At 39.7% G+C, this 18,774-nt stretch overlaps 1 protein-coding gene across 3 annotated transcripts in view; it reads right to left on the bottom strand.

Annotated features, from left to right (window-relative positions):
* NLN (neurolysin) overlaps positions 1–18,774 on the bottom strand; it is a 103,493-nt gene that overhangs the window by 31,553 nt on the left and 53,166 nt on the right. For 2 of the 3 annotated variants that reach the window (XM_086361966.1, XM_086361965.1), the window contains 5 exons: positions 15,969–16,076; positions 14,428–14,530; positions 13,418–13,578; positions 9,115–9,250; positions 6,458–6,824 (listed from right to left, as the gene is read on the bottom strand). In XM_086361966.1, the coding sequence (XP_086218092.1) occupies positions 6,458–6,824; positions 9,115–9,250; positions 13,418–13,578; positions 14,428–14,530; positions 15,969–16,076 (875 nt within the window). Of the gene's footprint in view, positions 1–6,457; positions 6,825–9,114; positions 9,251–13,417; positions 13,579–14,427; positions 14,531–15,303; positions 15,441–15,968; positions 16,077–18,774 lie in introns of those variants that run through there. The other variant, XM_086361967.1, reaches the window with a different exon arrangement.

Raw genomic sequence — 18,774 nt, 5'->3', positions numbered from 1 at the left:
AAACTATGAGAATACAATGAAAATGCTAGACGTGGAAAGCACAGTAATAAGGATGAAGAATGCCTGTGATAGTCTCATCGATGGACTTCTTACAGCCAAGCAAAGAATCACTGAACCCAAAGATAGGTCAAGAGAAATTACCTAACACACACACACACACACAGAACAGAGAATCAAGATTTACAGGGCAATATCAAATGACCTACTAAATATGTAACTGGAATTTCAGAAGGAGAATAGAGGACAGAAGAAATATTTGAGGAATAGCTGAGAATTTTCCAAAATTAGGGGACTTCCTGGCAGTTCAGTGGTTAGGGCTCCATGCTTTCACTGCCAAGGGCTTTGGTTCAATTCCTGGCTGGGGAACTGAGAGCCTGCAAGCTGCGCAGTGCAGGCCAAAAAATCCAAACAAAACAAAAGAATAGCTGAGAATTTTCCAAAATTAATGACACTAAGTCACAAATCCAATAAGTTCAGAGAACACCAAGGAAGACAAACACAAAACAAAGAACTAGAAAAAAAATTATCCCATATTCCTAAGTGTACAGAACTGCTAAAAATGATGAACAAAGAGAAAATCTTGAAGGCGGTCAGAGGAAAAGAACACATTGCATGTTACAGCCATCTCTTGTCTGAAACTATGCAAGCCAGAAGACAATGGAATGCCATCTTTAAAGTGCTAAAAGAAAATACCTGTAAACTCAGAATATTACTACAGATAATAAGGAACATTATATAATGATAAATGGGACAGTTCTCTAAGTAGATGTAACAATTCTAAATATGTATATATCTAAAAGCAGAACTTCAAAATATACTAAGCAATTCAATATCCCATGATAAACTATAATAGAAAAGAAAGCACACATATATATAAAGAATATATATATATCTATATATAATTGAATCACATTGTTGCAGCAGAAATTAACACAGCATTGTAAATCAACTATACTTCAATTTAAAAAAATACACAAAGCAAAAACTGATAGAACTGAAAGAAGAAATAGACAAATCATTTAGAGGCTTCCTTTCTCAGAAATTAATTGAACAGGCCGAGAGAAAATCAGCTGAGATACAAAAAACCTGAACAACATTATCGTTTATCTTCACCTAACTGACATTTATAGAACCCTCAACTCAACAACAGAAAACAATACTTGAGTACACATGGAATATTCACCAAGACTAATTATACGCTGGACATAAATCAAAACAGTTTAAAAGAACTGAAAAGATATAAAGTACACTCTCCAACAATAACAGAACCAAACTAGAAATAGCAGAAGGCTATCTGGAAAATATCCAAATATTTGGAAATTAAAAATATACTTCTATAAATATACACAACTTCTTTTTGACAAAAGGGCAAAGGCTATATAACAGAGCCCAGACAATTTTTTTCAACAAACGGTGCTGGAACACCTAGACATCCACGTGCAAAAAAATGAGTCTAGACACAGACCTTACACCCTTCACAAAAAATAACTCAAAAAATGGATCACAGACCTAAATGTAAAATGCAAAACTATGAAATTCCTAGAATACAACACAGAAGGAAATCTAGATGACCCTGGGTTTGGCAATGACTTTTTAGATACACCAAAGGCACAATCCATAAAAGAAAAAGAACTTAATAAGCTGGATTTCATTGCAATGAAAATTTTCTGCTCTGAGAAAAACACTGTAAAGAAAATGGTAAGACAGGTCATAGGCTAGGAGGAAATATTTACAAAAGAGACATTTGATAAAAGACTGTTATCAAAAATATACAAAGAACTCTTAAAACTCATCAATAAGAAAATAAACAATATGATTAAAAAACATACCAAAGACCTTAACAAACACCCCATCAAAGGAGATAGAGATGATAATTAAGTATATGAAAAGTTGTTCCACATCATATGTCATCAGGGAAATGCAAACTAAAACAAGATACCACTACACACCTATTAAAATGACCAAAATCCAGAAAACCAACACCACCAAATGCTACCAGGATGTAGAACAATAGAAACTCTCATTCACAGCTGGTGGTAATGCACACTAGTACATCCATTCTGGCAGACAGTTTGGTAGTTTCTTACAAAACTAAACATACTCTTACCAAACAATATAGAAACTGCGGTCTTTGGTATCTACCCAGAGGGACTGAAAGTGTATGTCCACACAAAAACCTGCACAAGGATGCTTAGATTAGAATTAGAAAGTCACTCAGTCATGTCCGACTGTTTGAGACCCCATGGACCATACAGTCCACGGGATTCTCCAGGCCAGAATACTGGAGTGGGTAGCTGTTCCCTTCTCTAGGGGATCTTCCTAACCCAGAGATTGAACCCAGGTCTCCCATATTGCAGCCAGATTCTTTACCAGCTGAGCCATCAGTGAAGCCTAAGAATGCTGGAGTGGGTAGCCTATCCCTTCTCCAGCAGATCTTCCTGACCCAGGAATTGAACCGGGGTCTCCTGCATTGCAGGTGGATTCTTTCCCCACTGAGCCACCAGGGAAGCCCCTTATGTCACAAGGATGCTTATGACAGCTTCGTTCATAATTGCGAAAACTTGGAAGCAATCAAGATGCCGTTTAGTAGATGAATTAATAAACTGTGGCACATCCAGACAATGAAATATTATTTAGTGCTAAAAAGAAAAGAAATGAGCTATTAAGTCATGAAACACATGGAGGAACCTGAAATGCATAATGTTAAATGAAAGACGCCATATGATTCCATCTGTATGATATTCCTGGTAACCCACTCCATTATTCTTGCCTGGAAAATCTCATGGACAGAGGAGCTTGACGGACTACTGTCCATGGGTTTGCAAAAATCAGACACTAATGAGTGACTAAGCACATATGACATTATTTCAGAAAAGGCAAAACTTTGGAGAAAGTAAAAAGAGCAGTAGTTTCCAGGGACTGGTGTGGCAGGAGAAGAAATGGATAGATAGAGCACAGAGGATTTTTAAGGCAGTGAAACTACACTGTATGATGCTCTAATGGTTTATAGCCATTATATGTTTTTTCAAATCCAAAGAAAGTATAACATCAAGAGTGAACCCAAATATAATTTAGGTGATAATGATGTGTCAATGTAGGTTAATCAGTTGTTAGCAGATGTACCACTCTGGTGGGGGATGTTGATAATGGGGGAACTGTACATGTGTCGGGGCAGGGAATATATGGGAAATGTCTGTCCTTTCTGGTCAGTTTTGTTGTGAATCTAGAAGGGCACTAAAAGATAGTCTATTTGAAATAAATAAGTAGAAATAAATCAACAACAACAACAAGAACTTGGTCAAGCCTGAGCTAGGAGTGAGCAGGGCAATGGGAAGGGAAGGCAGACAGAGAAGGGGAGAGGAAGGAAGAGAACCCACGGACAAATACACCAGAAACCGTGCACTGAATTTCATAACATTTTCAGCCAGCTAGTCTCTGGATGTTCAAAGGGCACATCAGTGGTTCTACAATGATTTCATGTAGTTAGACTGAATTGTTTAAACAGGTAAACAGATCTATAAATATTATTTTTAACAGGGGAAAATGAACTAAAGTAATCTGGAAAGTGTTAACCCTGGTATATTTTATATCTCTTGGTTCATTATGAAAAGCCATAAAGACTGCTACCAATTTAAAAATCAGTGCCACTGAGGGGCTTTTAATCTTTCCTTTTAAAAAATAAACTTGATTTACTTAATTTCAGAGGTTTCCTTACTCCGAGATGACATCTTTACATTTTGTTTATAAAAGGATGGTGATTTAAAAAGATGCCATTACCTGGCAATCTTTACATTGGAACTATTTGAGTTTTTGTTTCTTCTATTGTTTGAGAATCTCAGGGTTTGATGAATTAAAATTGATATGTGATTTTAAAAAGAAGGAAACTGGTCTTTCCTTTCCTACTACAAATATCCTCTTTTTTGAGTCATGTAGACAAAGAAAACAAGAAGCAAGCATGTCAGTTGACAGAAAGTGACTATTAACTAGGTCATTACCCTCACGAAACATCACTCTCTGGTCCCCATACGAGTGCTGGTAGCGATAACCAGATCTCTGAGTACAGAAGACAGCAGTTATATCTTGGCAAAGGAACAGCAGGATGGGGCAGTGAGAACTGCTATCTTTGACCACGGAAAGAGAATCGAGGCACAGTTATAGGAGGCTCCAATGTTGAAGGGTTTCCCCTGAAAGAATTCTTGGCCTCAAACTATATCCTGACATTATTCATTATTCAGACTTATCCACTTCTGGCATGGGTTTATCTTTAGATCATACCAGAAGTGAAAGAAAGTCCATAAAGCAGTGGGATAAGACAACTCTGCCTCCTATCTGGCTGATGGAGTTATCCAGAACCTTCTTGAAGTCACCCCAAGTCAGAAGATTATGAACTTGTATGTGTTGCTGATCTAAAGTGATGCTATTATTTACTATGGTCTAGTTAGTAAAATTGCAACAGGGTGGCTTTTGTTTCAGAAAACAGCCCACAGAGAGTAACCTAAATCCTTTTATATCTGATGAAATACAGTTACTACATGCTATAGAGATAAAAATATTCTTAATTCTTGCCATTGATTGAATAATTGAATGTACAGAACAGTCCTGAAAAGGGAACATCATTCCTGTATTACAGAGGTGGATATAGAGACCCACAAAGGTTATTTCACTCAAGCACTGCAGCTCAAGTTTGAATGATTGCCAAGATCTTGCTATTCCTTAATACTGTGCTGCCTTTCAGCCAGACTGAAGGGAGTGGTCACAGATTTAAGAGTATTGGCAGACAGAGTACCTGAATAATAAACATTCTTAATTTTAAATTAAGAAATGCAGAGACTTCCCTGTCAGTCCAGTGATTAGGACTCTGTGCTTCCACTATCGAGGGCCTGGGTTTGATCTGTGGTCAGAGAAAACATCTACTTTTGCTTTATTGACTATGCCAAAGCCTTTGACTGTGTGGATCACAACAAACTGTGGAAAATTCTGAAAGAGATAGGAATACCAGACCACTTGACCTGCCTCCTAAGAAATCTGTATGCAGATCAAGAAGCAACAGTTAGAACTGGACATGGAACAACAGACTGGTTCCAAATAACAAAAGGAGTATGTCAAGGCTGTATATTGTTACCCTGCTTATTTAACTTATATGCAGAGAACATCATGTGAAATGCCGGGCTGGATGAAGCACAACCTGGAATCAAGATTGCCAGGAGAAATATCAATAACTTCAGATATACAGATGACACCATCCTTATGGCAGAAAACGAAGAACTAAAGAGCCTCTTGATGAAAATGAAAGAGGAGAGTGGAAAAGTTGGCTTAAAACTCAACATTCAGAAAACTAAGATCATGGCATCTGTTCCCATCACTTCGAGGCAAATAGATGGGGAATCAATGGAAACAGTGACAGACTTTATTTTCTTAGGCTCCAAAATCACTGTAGATGGTGACTGTAGCCATGAAATTAAAAGACACTTGCTCCTTGGAAGAAAAACTATGACAAAACTAGACAGCATAAGCAGAGACACTACTTTACTAACAAAGGTCTGTCTAGTCAAAGCTATGGTTTTTCCAGTAGTCATGTATGGATGTGAGAGTTGGACTACAAAGAAAGCTGAGCACTGAAGAATTGATGCTTTTGAACTGTTGTGTTGGAGAAGACTCTGGAAAGTCCCTTGGACTGCAAGGAGATCCAGTCAATTCTAAAGGAAATCAGTCCTGAATATTCATTGGAAGGACTGATGCTGAAGCTGAAGCTCCAATCCTTTGGCCACCTGATGCGAAGAGCCAACTCATTGGAAAAGACTTTGATGCTGGGAAAGATTGAAGGTAGGAGGAAAAGGGGATGACAGAGGATGAGATGGTTGGATGGCATCACCGACATGACGGACGTGAGTCTGAGTAGGCTCTGGGAGTTGGTGATGGACAGGGAAGCCTGGCGTGCTGCAGTCCATGGCATCGCAAAGAGTGTCAGACACGACTGAGCGACTGAACTGAACTGAACAGAGAACTAAGATCCCGCAAGCCATGTGGCACAGTGAAAAAACAAAAACCAGAGTCTAATTATAAAAATAAATAAGTAAATTAAGAAACGCAGCACACAAACTAGATGATCATGATGGTGATGATGAAAGCTCACACCTATCAAGCACTTGTGTTCTGAGCAGTCTTCTAAAATCTTTGCATGTGATTAACCATTTCAGTCCTAACAACGATACAAAGCAGGTATGATTGGTATTCCCATCCCATTCCCATAGGACCTATAATATATATAAGGAAACTGAGGCAGAGAAAAATTAAGTAACTTGCCTAGTAAGTGATGGAGCTAGACATTCTGGCTTCAGAGACCACATTTTTAATCCCTTTACTAGGAATCACATACGAGAGTTATGAAAGACAAGAGTCTCAATCTGGGTAGGAGATGAATCTCTAAGGTCCCTTTCACCACTGTGATCCTCAGTACCTTGGATAGAGGTCCAAGTAGAACTGTCCTAATACTTCTCCTGTAGCTTTATCCTTCACAGTGTAAAGTGTAACACTTTTATTCCAAACGTGAGCATCTGTCACTTGCTCAAATGAAAGTCCCAACAACTCCTGGTAGATGTTCAGTAAGCCTTCAGTGACCACTTCAATTGGGAAGTATTCCTTGAGGGTCTCCTGGTCTACAGAGTACTTGAGTTCTTCGGTCTGAGTCATGTAGTAGTGGAGATCCCAGGCATTGATCTTCCCATCGTATTCAAAACCTCTCTCTTCACATTCCTTTTTCTTCAAGTTCAAAATGAACTCTCGTTCCGCTTCACCCAAGGGTTTTAATTTCTGGCTTAAATCATCTGTGAGGAAGAGGGGAAAGTTAGCAATCCATCGCCCTTGGGAGCAGGCATGAGCATACACAGCACCAGTAGTTCAGCATGGTGCTTCCTCCTTTGTGACAATAAATCAGCAGGAAGGAAGGAGAGGGAAAAAGAGGGAGGGAGAGAGGAAAGCAGGCTTTATTATGACAGCACCGCTGTTCTCTTCAGGGTAATTTATTTTATGGCTCCCTGTTCTTTTTTTTTCCTTTGGGCACCACCCAAATCAGGCCACAACTTCCTCACAGTATCAACAAAGCTGAAATTTATCTCACAGAACTCAACGAAGTGATAGTGAAACTGAATTACTCTTCATGTACATGATTATTTTTCAGTGAGGTTAGGCTCCTCTGTTCTGTTCCATGTGCCCAGCTGTGTCAACTCTTTGTGACCCCATGGACTGTAGCCTGCAAGGCTCCTCTGTCTATGGAATTTTCTAGGAAAGAATATTGAAGTGGGTTGCCATGTCCTACTCCAGGGGATCTTCCCGACCCAGGGATCGAACCTGACTCTCTTGTGTCTCCTGCACTGCTGGCTCCTCAGAGCTAGGGAAGACAAATCAGATGTGACTTATGATCAGAATCATCAGAATCAGATCTCAATTCCTTTGACAGCCATGGATTCAGTTAATAACTACTCCATTCCTATGAAGAAGGTCTATTTGGACACAGTATTTCTACTTTTTAGGTGGACAGTGCAATTTAATATGTGGTCGGTTTTTGACTATTTCACTGTATTTAGCTAAAGCAGTATGCTTTTATTGTGTGTTTGGTCTCCACAATTCGTTACGTATGTAAGGTAAAAAATGCTGGCTCTGTAAGGGACGTTGATGTCTGGGAAGCATACCCATAAAGAGGTGAATGCAGAGGCTTGAGGAGGGCTGTGAGGTGAAAAGAGGAAACTCATGGAAGATACAGAGAGATGTCGTTCTGATTAGGCCTGTGAGAGAACAGCTAAGTATAGGTAGCAAGAGGACAATTCAGATAGGAATATGCCAATTTTAAAAAAGAGGGGAAATTTCAAATTTCAAAAATTAAGTTAATTAAGGAAAATGTTCAGTATGTACAGTCACCACTAAGGGAAACATTCTCGCCAAACCTGTTAACTCCCCAAGCCATTTTCTTGCATAAAATACATCAGAACTTATGGCAATTACCAGTTCACATTTCTATATTTTCCACTCAGCGGAAAATTCATTGAGAAAAGAACCTCGTCTTAGTCTTTTCTATCGTCCAACCATTAGGGGCAGTTATTTTATAAATGTCTCATGAATGAATAACATAATAATGAATAGCTACCATTTATGGCACAGCTGCTACATGTTATATACGATGCCAGCATATACATTAGTAATTCAAGGTATTGCCATTGAGAACAGAGAGGTCTGAATTTCAGGCTGAATGCTGATCTTGATGCATTATTCATCGTCTCCAAATTAACTAAGCTAATAAAATTATACACTAGTAGTTAGAAGTAAATAAAGCCTGAATGGGGTCAATGAGAAAGTTAAAAAATAAATCATACTCTGGTAAACTGACTAGAGACGATAAAAACAAAAATTAGTATCTTTACAATGGTTATGTTATTCAACCATTTTCACTAAAACGAAAGAGAATATCAGAGTGCCTGCCGGAATAGTGACACTGAGATTAAGAGGAGTAAGTACGACAGAGTACCAGAGATGAAATGTCAAGGACATAAGAACTGTGGTTTTAAAAAGACGAATGAAAAAGTGACTTTAAATGAATGTGAAGACAGTTACTAAATAACAGTTTTGATGCCTATTCTTATATTCTTTTATATATTAACAAGTGGCTTCTGGAACATAAAATATTCTTGTTCCTGTATGTTGTACTTATCATTTTTGTCCTCTTTGTCAGCTTATTTCACACAAATTCATCAGCAGCCATGCTGTAACTAACAAACACCTACTGACACTGAGCAAAGCCAAAGGCTAATCTCCTTGTAGGTCTCTACGTATCTTGTTAGGAATTAACACAGAAATCCCCATCAAGATACAGAGAGAATGAAGCAAGGACAAGGACTATAACCGAAATATAAACAATGAGCAACCCTTAGAACTAAGTACAGTATCTAATACATAACAGGTGATCAATACATTTCTCTTGCATGAATGAAAAATAATATTCTCAAGGGCATGTTAGGTTTTGAGGCCCTCTGTCAAGCTAGTGCCATGCAGCAAAACAGTCATTAAAGAAAAAAAAAAAAAAAAAAGAAATAGCAACACATGAGAAATTAAGAAAAGACTAACCGAGAAAGGCTGTTACATGCCTCGTACTCTTGGCAGTGTTCATCTCAAGGACAAAGTCAGCGTGTGTGCTATAGCCGAGCAGTCTGGCTACTTCGGCCCGCAGTGGGAGTAGCTGCTGCAGGATTACAGTGTTCTCCTAGTAATAAACAACAACAAGAAAAACCAAAATAAAGGTTAATAATTAACTGGATCCAAAGCACTAAAAAGGAGAGCTATTACATTACTTTCAGGTTGGTAAGACTCTCAAATATTTTTAGACATCTCAACTAGTAAGTTATTCCATTTCAGTGTTATAGACTTTTTTTGGATTCATGATCCAGTTTTATTTCTGAAATTATAATTGATTTTTTTAAATCTCAGGAGATAGCAATGAGGGTCCTAACAGTACCTAAAATTTTAGGTACTGTTAAATTTATTTCCCTTTAAAAAAAGGGAAATAATAAGCATTGATGATGATGTAGAAAATCTGGAACCTTTGTATATTGCTCATGAAAATGGCAAAGCTGCTATAAAAAACAGTATTATGATTTTTCAAAAAATTAAACAAAGAATTCCAATATGATTCAGTGATTCCACTTCTGGGTATACATCCCAAAGAAATGGAAACAGAGACTCAGATATTTGTATACCCGTGTTCACTGTGGCATTATCCATAATAGCCAAATGGCAGAAGCATCCTAAATGTCCATCAATGGCTGAATGGATAAAAAAAATGTAGTGCGTATTACATATTATTCAGCCTTAAAAGGGAAAGAAATTTTGACACATGCCAAATTATGGATAGATCTAGAAGACATTGTACTATGTGAAGTAAGTTAGTCACAAAAGGATAATTACTGTATGAGTCTACTTATATGCAGTTCCTAGAGCAGTTAAATTTATGGAGACTGGGAGTCGAATGATGTATGCCAGGGGCTTGGTGGGTGGGGAGAGAGGGAAGTTTATGTTCAATGGGTACAGAGTTTCAGTCGGGAAAGATGAAAAAGTTCTGGAGATACATGGTGATGTATAACCATGTATACATATATATATGGTTATATACATAACCATGATAACAATATGAATATACTTAATGCCATAGAACTCTATGCTTAAAAATGGTTTTGGGATTTTCTCAAATTATTACACACATTTTAAACATTTTATTTGTATTAAAATGCAAATAGTGATACTGCTTTATTGTTTCCTTAACAATAAAGGGAAAAATAATCTCCCAGAGAAAGTAATGTTGAGGTCAAAGAAAAATTGCTATTAAATCATCAAATTATTTATACACATGCTTCTAAGGAAGATCACACTACCAAAATCTGGCTCCACCATTTACTAGTTGTCAAAATGTTGGCAAGTCCCTCAATCTTCCTAAGCCTCAGTTTTCTCATCTGGAAGACGTACATAAGAAAAGCAGCTACATTATAGAGTGATCATGAAGATTCACGTGAGAATATAAGTAAAGCAAAGAGAAAAACGCCTGGTACAAGAGCAAACACCACATAATTATGCATTATAATTATTATCATTTTAAAACTAGAATGGAAACATGGATATAAGAAACACATAAGTTCTAAAGTTACCTAGTTTGAATCTCTTTCACCTTTTCCAGTCTCCTTAGACTGCCAATTTTCCCCCAATATCTATTCCCCTGTTCTTCCTCTTAATAGTAGAGTTCTCTGAGCTTTTGCTGGGTACACGGTCATCTGCCTCCCTTTCCCAGCCCCTCTTAAAACTAGCTGTGGCCACGTGATACACAATGGGACAACAGAACATAAACGAGGTGATGAGTGAAATTTCTGGGTCATTATAGATCTCTGTCTTGCTAGCTGTGGACTGAAAGTGAGAACAATGACCTTGGAGCCACATACCAAGGGCAGCAGAGCTATCTTCCAGCTCCGGACCACTCACCTCTGTGCTGTTAGTTGCAAGAGATATAAACCTTAAAAAAATGTAGTAAAATACACCTAACACAACATACCATTTTAGCCAATTTTTAAGTGTACAATTCATGGCACCAATTACATTTATACTGTAGTGCAACCATTACCACTGTTTCTAAGACATTTCTAAACAGAAACTTGTTAACAATAATTTCCCAGTCTCCCTGGCCCCTGGTATCCACTAATCCTTTCTGAAGAAAAATAATTTTTATCTTGTTTGAGTCACTGTGCTTTCAGTTGACTTTGTACATTGGTTTAACCTGTACCCTAAGACCCACAGAGACTAAACACAGGAATAGAGTGCTGCTATAAGAGAAATGAAGAACCTACAGGAATGGAAGGTGAGGACACAGATGTAGGAAGCTGGTAATACTCAGTATACCATGGATAACATTTGTTAAAAAATTGTTGCTCACCATAACTTGGAAGGCAAGCCAGTCACCTATCAAGTCTTAGCTCTGAGGGGATTGTTTGGGAAAACTAAGAATGTTGGTATATGTTTGTTGGTATGTGCTGCTTTTGGAAAGATTATACAAGACAGATGAGCTCAAGTGAGAACTGGTCAGTTTGCAAAGATGGAGAGAAAAGAGTTCTGCTAAGACAATTGTGCCCGTGGCCCCTGATCTGAGGCATTAGATGACTGGAAAGGCAGTTGTTCTGTCCTCCTGACACCAGTAGAGAAGACTGACGCTCGGCGCTCCTGAACTATGATTAGCGTTGAGGGTGCTGCCTTTCTCCTCACGTCTATGGTGTCAGAAGGCCCTGAAGCAGACGCCGTTAAAGTGAGGACCAGAGGGTGGGCACCATACAGAGGTCCACATGTGAGAAAAAATTTGGCAGGTTTGGATATTATTTTAACACAAATCTGGTTGTGAGCAAACAGAAAAGAAACCTATTAAGTTTCTGAGGGCATTTTATTACCAAAGATAAGTAAGCCTGGCCTACAAAAATACCCCTCAGACTTCAAACTGGCATCAGTAGGAATGTATACCAGTAGCTGTCTAGGATACGGTCATGGAGGATAATGGACAAGAAAGAATTCCCTGCAGGCAAAACCAGGGGCCACCGCATACAACTGCTAAAGGAATTCTTGCTAGAAAGGAGACCCAAGTAAGTCCAACGGGCGATCTCGGGAAACTCACAGAGCTCGGAATCCCTACGGTTTCTGCCAGACTGCTCCTGAGAATTGGTATGGGCCTGCTATGTTTCCCATGCTTTCCTTTTTCAAATGGGAGTCTTTAGTGTGGTTTTCCGTTCCTGTTCTACCAATGGGGGTGTGTGTGTGTTGGAGGTGAGCGGGCCAGGCAAGTGTTCCACCCTTTCACAGGTGGCCATGTCATGAGAAGCTCTAATTGGGGAGGACTATGTGCTGCTCCGGAGAAGGCAATGGCACCCCACTCCAGTACTCTTGCCTGGAAAATCCCATGGACGGAGGAGCCTGGTAGGCTGCAGTCCATGGGGTTGCTGAGGGTCGGACACACTTCACTTTCACTTTTCACTTTCATGCATTGGAGAAGGAAATGGCAACCCACTCCAGTGTTCTTGCCTGGAGAATCCCAGGGATGGGGGAGTCTGGTGGGCTGCTGTCTATGGGGTCGCACAGAGTCGGACATGACTGAAGTGACTTAGCAGCAGCATGTGCTGCTCAGAGATTCTGGTCTTTGAGCTAAAGGCAGTTAACTGGTTGGGATCTGACATATGGTCGATAGCTTCTGTGTGGGGGAAAGAAAAAAGGGTACTCATGATTATTTGGATAGCCAGAGAGGCAGACTATGGTGGAGCTGGCTAGCTGACTCTTAGAATTCATTTCTAATTCTTCCTCTTTTCCTTTCAGTAATAGAGTGCCCTTAGCTGACCAAATGGCTATCAACTGAAGATTCTATTTCCCAGCCTCCCCTGCAGTTGGATACAGTTGTATGATGGAATTTAGGTCTATGGAATGTGAATAGAGTTGACGTATGTCATTTCCAGGTCTTCTTCTTAAAGATGATTGCTCTGTATTTTATTTTCCCACTTCCCAACAGGCTTGAAAATGGTGACAAACTCGCCTTAGAAGTCACTTACTGAAGAGAGTTATTCCACCAGCCCTGGACTGTTGACTTGGAAGAAGAATATGACCATTGGTTTCTCTAACCCATTCAATCTGCATTAGAACAGCTGAACCTATGGCCGCACTAAGAAGGTTGCCAAAAAACAAGCCAAAAGCTAAGTCTTGTAAGTCTGAGGATTTAGGAGGCATGACCTTCACAGAAACATGTTTACATGGAGAAATCGGAATCCACTTCTGAGCTAACTTCAACACTGGTGAACAGAGCAAACCCTTTTCTTAACATCTTCTGTAAAAACAAAAGAAAGGCAAACATTTATAATACCTCTTTGCATCTTGTATTAAAAGCCATTTCCATCTTCCTTCTGGTTTCAGGTACACAACATTTCTTCATGACAGGAAAATAGTGTGGATATTTTAAAGTAATTTTATACTTGTCACCATCTGTCTTTTCTAAACTGTTAATGAAATCATCAGGAAGAGCACCTGCAAAAAATCATTTTCTCACACATCAATTTTTCCACTCATGATTGGTTTATTTAGCACTGGCATGGTGCCTTTAAGAAGCTCCAGGGATTTTGGTGGAGTAATTGAAATTCAAGTAAAATAATGACAATCCTTATAATATTGCTTTGATGTTACTGGAATGGGGTGGTGGTTAGAGGTCAGGTGGCCTGGGAGATGGTAATTCAAAATACGACCAGGCCTCAATGCACTTGTACAGATGGCATTTTGATGAGGAACAGGCAAAATTAAGCTCCCCTCACCCTGCCCCCCGTGCAAATCCATAACAAATAAGAAAAGGCTAGTTTAAATTACAGGGGCTTCCCTGGTGCCTCAGTGATAAAGAATCCGCCTGCCAATGCAGGAGATGTGGGTTTGATTCCTGGGTTGGGGAGATCCACTGGAGAAGGAAATGGCAACCCACTCTAGTATTCTTGCCTGGGAAATCCTATGGACAGAGCAGCCTGGTGGGCTATAGTACGTGGAGTTGCAAAAGACTCAGACACGACTCAGCAACTAAACGCCAGTTTAAGTTACAATGTAGAGGGTACTGTGAGGCAAAACATTTTCAAAGCACCAAAGGCTATTAAACACCAGCATGAGTTGTCAAGCAAGATTATAAAATTTCTTCTAGACTGTCTCTACAAACGTATATATTCTTGTAAGCCTAAAAGTGAGGTGTGGTTTGCTTGTGCTTTTTCTACAAGGGGTGGTGGGTTCTTCAGAAGGTACACTTTTTAAAGAATTCTTTTAACTTTGATTTGATAAATTGTGGGGTGACATTATTTGTCTAAATTATAGACTTCTTTAAAAAAAACAACAAAGGTTTACCAAGTTCAGCCTTGGAAAATACAAGGAAGGTATCATCCTCATTGAGGTTTTTGTTAAAGTCAATACATAGCTCACTCATTCTCTTCTTCATTGCTTTAATTTCCTGAAACAAAGATACAAATACAGGATGGTAACAATAAAATGCAACATTCATTCTTATCTCCATCAGTCAAGGAAGCTTCACTTTTATATGAAGACTAGGTTCTGTACCCAACTCTCTCTACTTTCTTAGAGATGTGCTTGATAACACAGTTTTCTGCAATTTTCTACATTGTGTCCATGAGAACCTGTATGCAATATGTACAGAAAGGTAATCCTGGTAATGTGTTAGAAATCAGGCATAAATTTGTAAGAACTAAATATATTTAGGAGGTATAGTGAAAGCAGAGTCTGGACATGGTACATATACAGTAAGTAGCTGCTGAGTAAATGAATGAATCTGGTAGCCTATTGATAATGAACACTTTTAATTTTTTCCAATACAAAATTTTAATTTAGTAAATCAGTATTGGGTACTGAAGTAAATGAAGCGGTAAGAACCGAGTAATTAATTCCATGGTTCCTTAGGAAAACAGGTTATGTTTTTAGTTTTATATAGCATTTGCAAATAAAGGTGATTTATGGGCCCTAACATTTGTTTAAGAAGTACTAGATGAGGGGGAAAAAAGTACTAGGTGGGAGATCAAAGAAAGCAATAGGAGGGAAATCACAAGAAAACACATGAGAGAATTTATTAACCTGTCCCACTCTTCTAAAAATTCTAGATTATAAAACTTACATAGACCACACAATTTCTCAAAGCGTGCTTCTCACAGGTAGCATCAACATCACCTGGGAACTTGTTAGAAATGCCCACTCTGGAGACCCACACCATACCTGCTGAAGAACAAGCTCTCAAGAGGCGGGGTCCTGTATAATCAGAGCTTTAACAAGCCCTCTGGGTGATTCGGAGGCACACTAAATTTGAGACTGCTGACTTAACACATACTGTGCAGTGTCGTCCTGTCCTGAAGAATGAGTTAATTCTGTAGCTGAGCTTCTGAACCTGGAAGATCTCATTGGGTATTAGGCAAAGGAGAACGTTTGAGAAGCTAATCTCTCCATTTTTAAGGTCCGTATATTACTCATAGAGGGTTTCATTCCAAAATGCTGGTTTTAAAACTTTCCGTCATAAGGATTTTATTACCAGTGCCCTATCTCTGTATGCATAAAGGAATGCAGTACAAGTTGACTATTAAGATCCGAACTAGCTATCAGAGGATGTACAGCGGAATGGGGGGAGATAAACCCGGCACACACAAAACAAATAAAATCCACACAGAATTAAAGAACAATTAACTTATCAGCTGTTTGACAGTCAACACGAGGTTAATAGGAGTTGTGGAATTTAAAATTATTGGCTACCAAATACATTGTAAATTGATTTGTACTATAAGTTATTTCCCACGTTACAAACACTTGTTTCCCAATTTCCTGTCTTTTCATTGTATTTTTTAAAATTTATTATTTTATTTTCTAATAAGAAAAAGAAACAAACTCACATTTTGTACTTGTTCTGGAAGATGGAGCCCATTCCTTTTGCCCATTTTAACTGATTTTTCCAAGTATCGTCTGGCTTCAGGCTTTATCTTTTCCAGATCACAGGTTTCCTGAAATTAAACAGTGTGACAACCTCTTTCATTTCTGTTACAACAATGCATGGCTAAATTATAAACTACGAGGCCAAAGTGAAATTTATTCATCATCTCTGGTGGGCTGTGAAAGCACACAGGTGATTATGAGGCAACCCTTTTGGAAAACCTAAGTTCTTTTATGCTTTAGTGAGCTTCTGCTCATTTAAAACAGAAAAAATGAAATAGAAAGCTAACCAGAATTTCCCTGCCTTTCATCAGAATCAAGTGTGCTGTACCACTTGAAAAATGTGATAATAGGAATATTTGCATAATCTCATTCTGAGCGTTCTTTATGACTGAGTGGTCTTTTTCACAAAACATCTTTCTTATCACAAAGCATCTGGATTTAATTTTCTATCGTTTGTTAACCTGGTTCCACTTGAGAGGCAAGAACAGAAATAATGGGCAAATTCCACAGAAATGGAAGGTAGGACTCTTTTGCTAACATACCAAACAGGGACAGCTGGATAGAGCACCAGCAAAAGGCTCCAGCGCTTCAAAAATGCCTTTCTATTGCTCGGCAAGAAAGATCAAGGGACCACGACAAGCTGCATATGAACAAGTATCTGGGGGAAATGAGCTAGCATATCACAAAGAGGAGGAGAGCTAGACAATACCTGTGAACCTGCATGCAGCAATACACACAACACTCAGTAAAAAGCACCAAGGGCCTGGAGAAAGAGCAGAAAACTCCCCTGGCCACAGCCAGGTAATAAACACACCACATGTTTCTTTAAAACAGGTGGCAGAATATACATGGCACATCTGGGTGGCTGGTTAGTTTCTGGTCCCTGGGAGGAAAGAGGCTCCAGACAGATTCGGCAGGTGCAAAGGCTCCAGTGTGCCTGAGAGCTGATGAGGGACTTCGGCCTGTAGAGCCTTAGCACCCTCTCAGCTTCCGAGACCGAAGAGGGCTGCATTTGCTTTCCCTGCAGACTTGGGCTGTTCCCCTCAAGCTTTGTATCTTCGCACCTAATCACGTCTTGAAAATGCTCAGCTTTAGAGCTTGCGTGTTAGACTGTTGGTAAAGAGTTCTTGCTGCAACACGTCTGCAATTTCTTACATTCTGTTGCAGCAGGTAAACAGAGTTGTACTCTAACTGAGGGTATGATTGCGGGTGGCCAAAAAGTTCGTTCAGGTTTTCCTGCGAGATGGTATGAATCCAATCCAATCTAATACTTAATACAGCGATTTGTATCTCACTTTACCTACCAAAAAGTACTTTGTGCCATTGTACTAAAGTACTTATTGTGCATACATTACTCACAGTTTCCTCTGAGTTTATTCTCAGTGGAGGCAGAACAGTTAGACTTCTTTTTCCACAATAATCCTTTCTGTGTCCCTGGAGAATTTCTGAGCATGTTGGCATGAGTGGAGGTGGAACCCTCTCAACTGGTATTGGTACACACTGGGATGCCAGCAGCAGGTGGCTCAGGGGCAAGACACCCGGAACGGCTAGGGAGATAGCTGAGCTGGGGGCTGATTCCCTCAGAGACGGCCAGTAGTTCAAATTACAGTGTTCATACGGATTTTTGATGAACGTGGGCTGGCTGAGGCTGGCTTTAACAGCGCCAGGAAGTCTGTCCTGAGATGTGGGGCATGGCAACAAGAGTCCCCAGACAGGATGACACTACAGGTTCTAAGGCTGGGGAGAATCTAGGCGGTAGCTGTGTGCAGTGGAAGAGAGGAAAAAACAATCCCTGGTGAGAAGGGCCTGGCAAGGGCCAGGTACACTGTGAAGAACCCAAGGGGGAGGCTGAGATCCAGGGCAGAGGGCCTTCCCATCTGGGCAGTGGCCAAGACAGAAGCGAGGCACAGAGCTGGGCAGCCGCGTGGCTTCTCAGGTTCCTGGCATTCACCTGGTTACAGGTGGCCCTGAGCTTAGGACAGAGGCTCATCAGAGGCCTCACCAGTGGACGTAAGCAGAATTCTTCCTCTCCTCCTGCGCTTGATCAGCAGGTGCCCTCACAGAGGGCTGGACTGGACATATCTGGTGGTTGCAGGGTGCTGTCTCAGAGAGCCTGGAAGGGCACTTGGCACAGTAAACTCAAAACTCCAGGTCTAAATTAGGTAACTGCTTATTCTCCCCAAATAGGTAACCCACGTGTCAACAGGATGTTCTGAGAAAAATCAGTTCTGAATTAAGTATAATCAAAAATGACCAAACTACACGTACTGAAATATTTGACTTACCACAAAAACGACATTTAACAAAAGTCTGATTCGATTATAACCGGACACCCTTTGCCTTTCAGACTCGAGGTCCTGGGAAATTTCCGGACATCTCTGGTAGGAGTAAAGCACGTCTAAAATGTGCTTTGAAAGCACATTCCTGTCCCAAAGCTGATCATAAGAATATTCTCCCTTATAATCTCCAGGCAAGGTCAGAACTACTGCCCAAGGATTTTCTAAGAGGGAATCAGCCAACACTTCTAGACGGCTCTGATCCAATTGTATCTTCCTTCCTAAAAAAGAATTTAATCTCCTTGAACTTGAACCAGGTCTCAGGCCTCTTTGGTGTGGGCAGGCAGGGGCTAAAGTTCTCTGAAGCCATTTTCAAATTTATATAATCTGACAGCAGGAGATCTTGCTTTATTATTTAAAAACTTTTTTATTTTATACAGGAGTATTATTAACAATTAACAATGTTGTAATAGTTTCAGGTGGTCAGCAA

This window comes from Bos grunniens, chromosome 20 (genome assembly GCF_055505025.1).
Source record: "Bos grunniens cultivar Pamir isolate PY7600 chromosome 20, Bosgru_T2T1.0, whole genome shotgun sequence".
NCBI lineage: Eukaryota > Metazoa > Chordata > Mammalia > Artiodactyla > Bovidae > Bos > Bos grunniens.
This window is presented reverse-complemented; position numbering and strand designations above follow the sequence as displayed.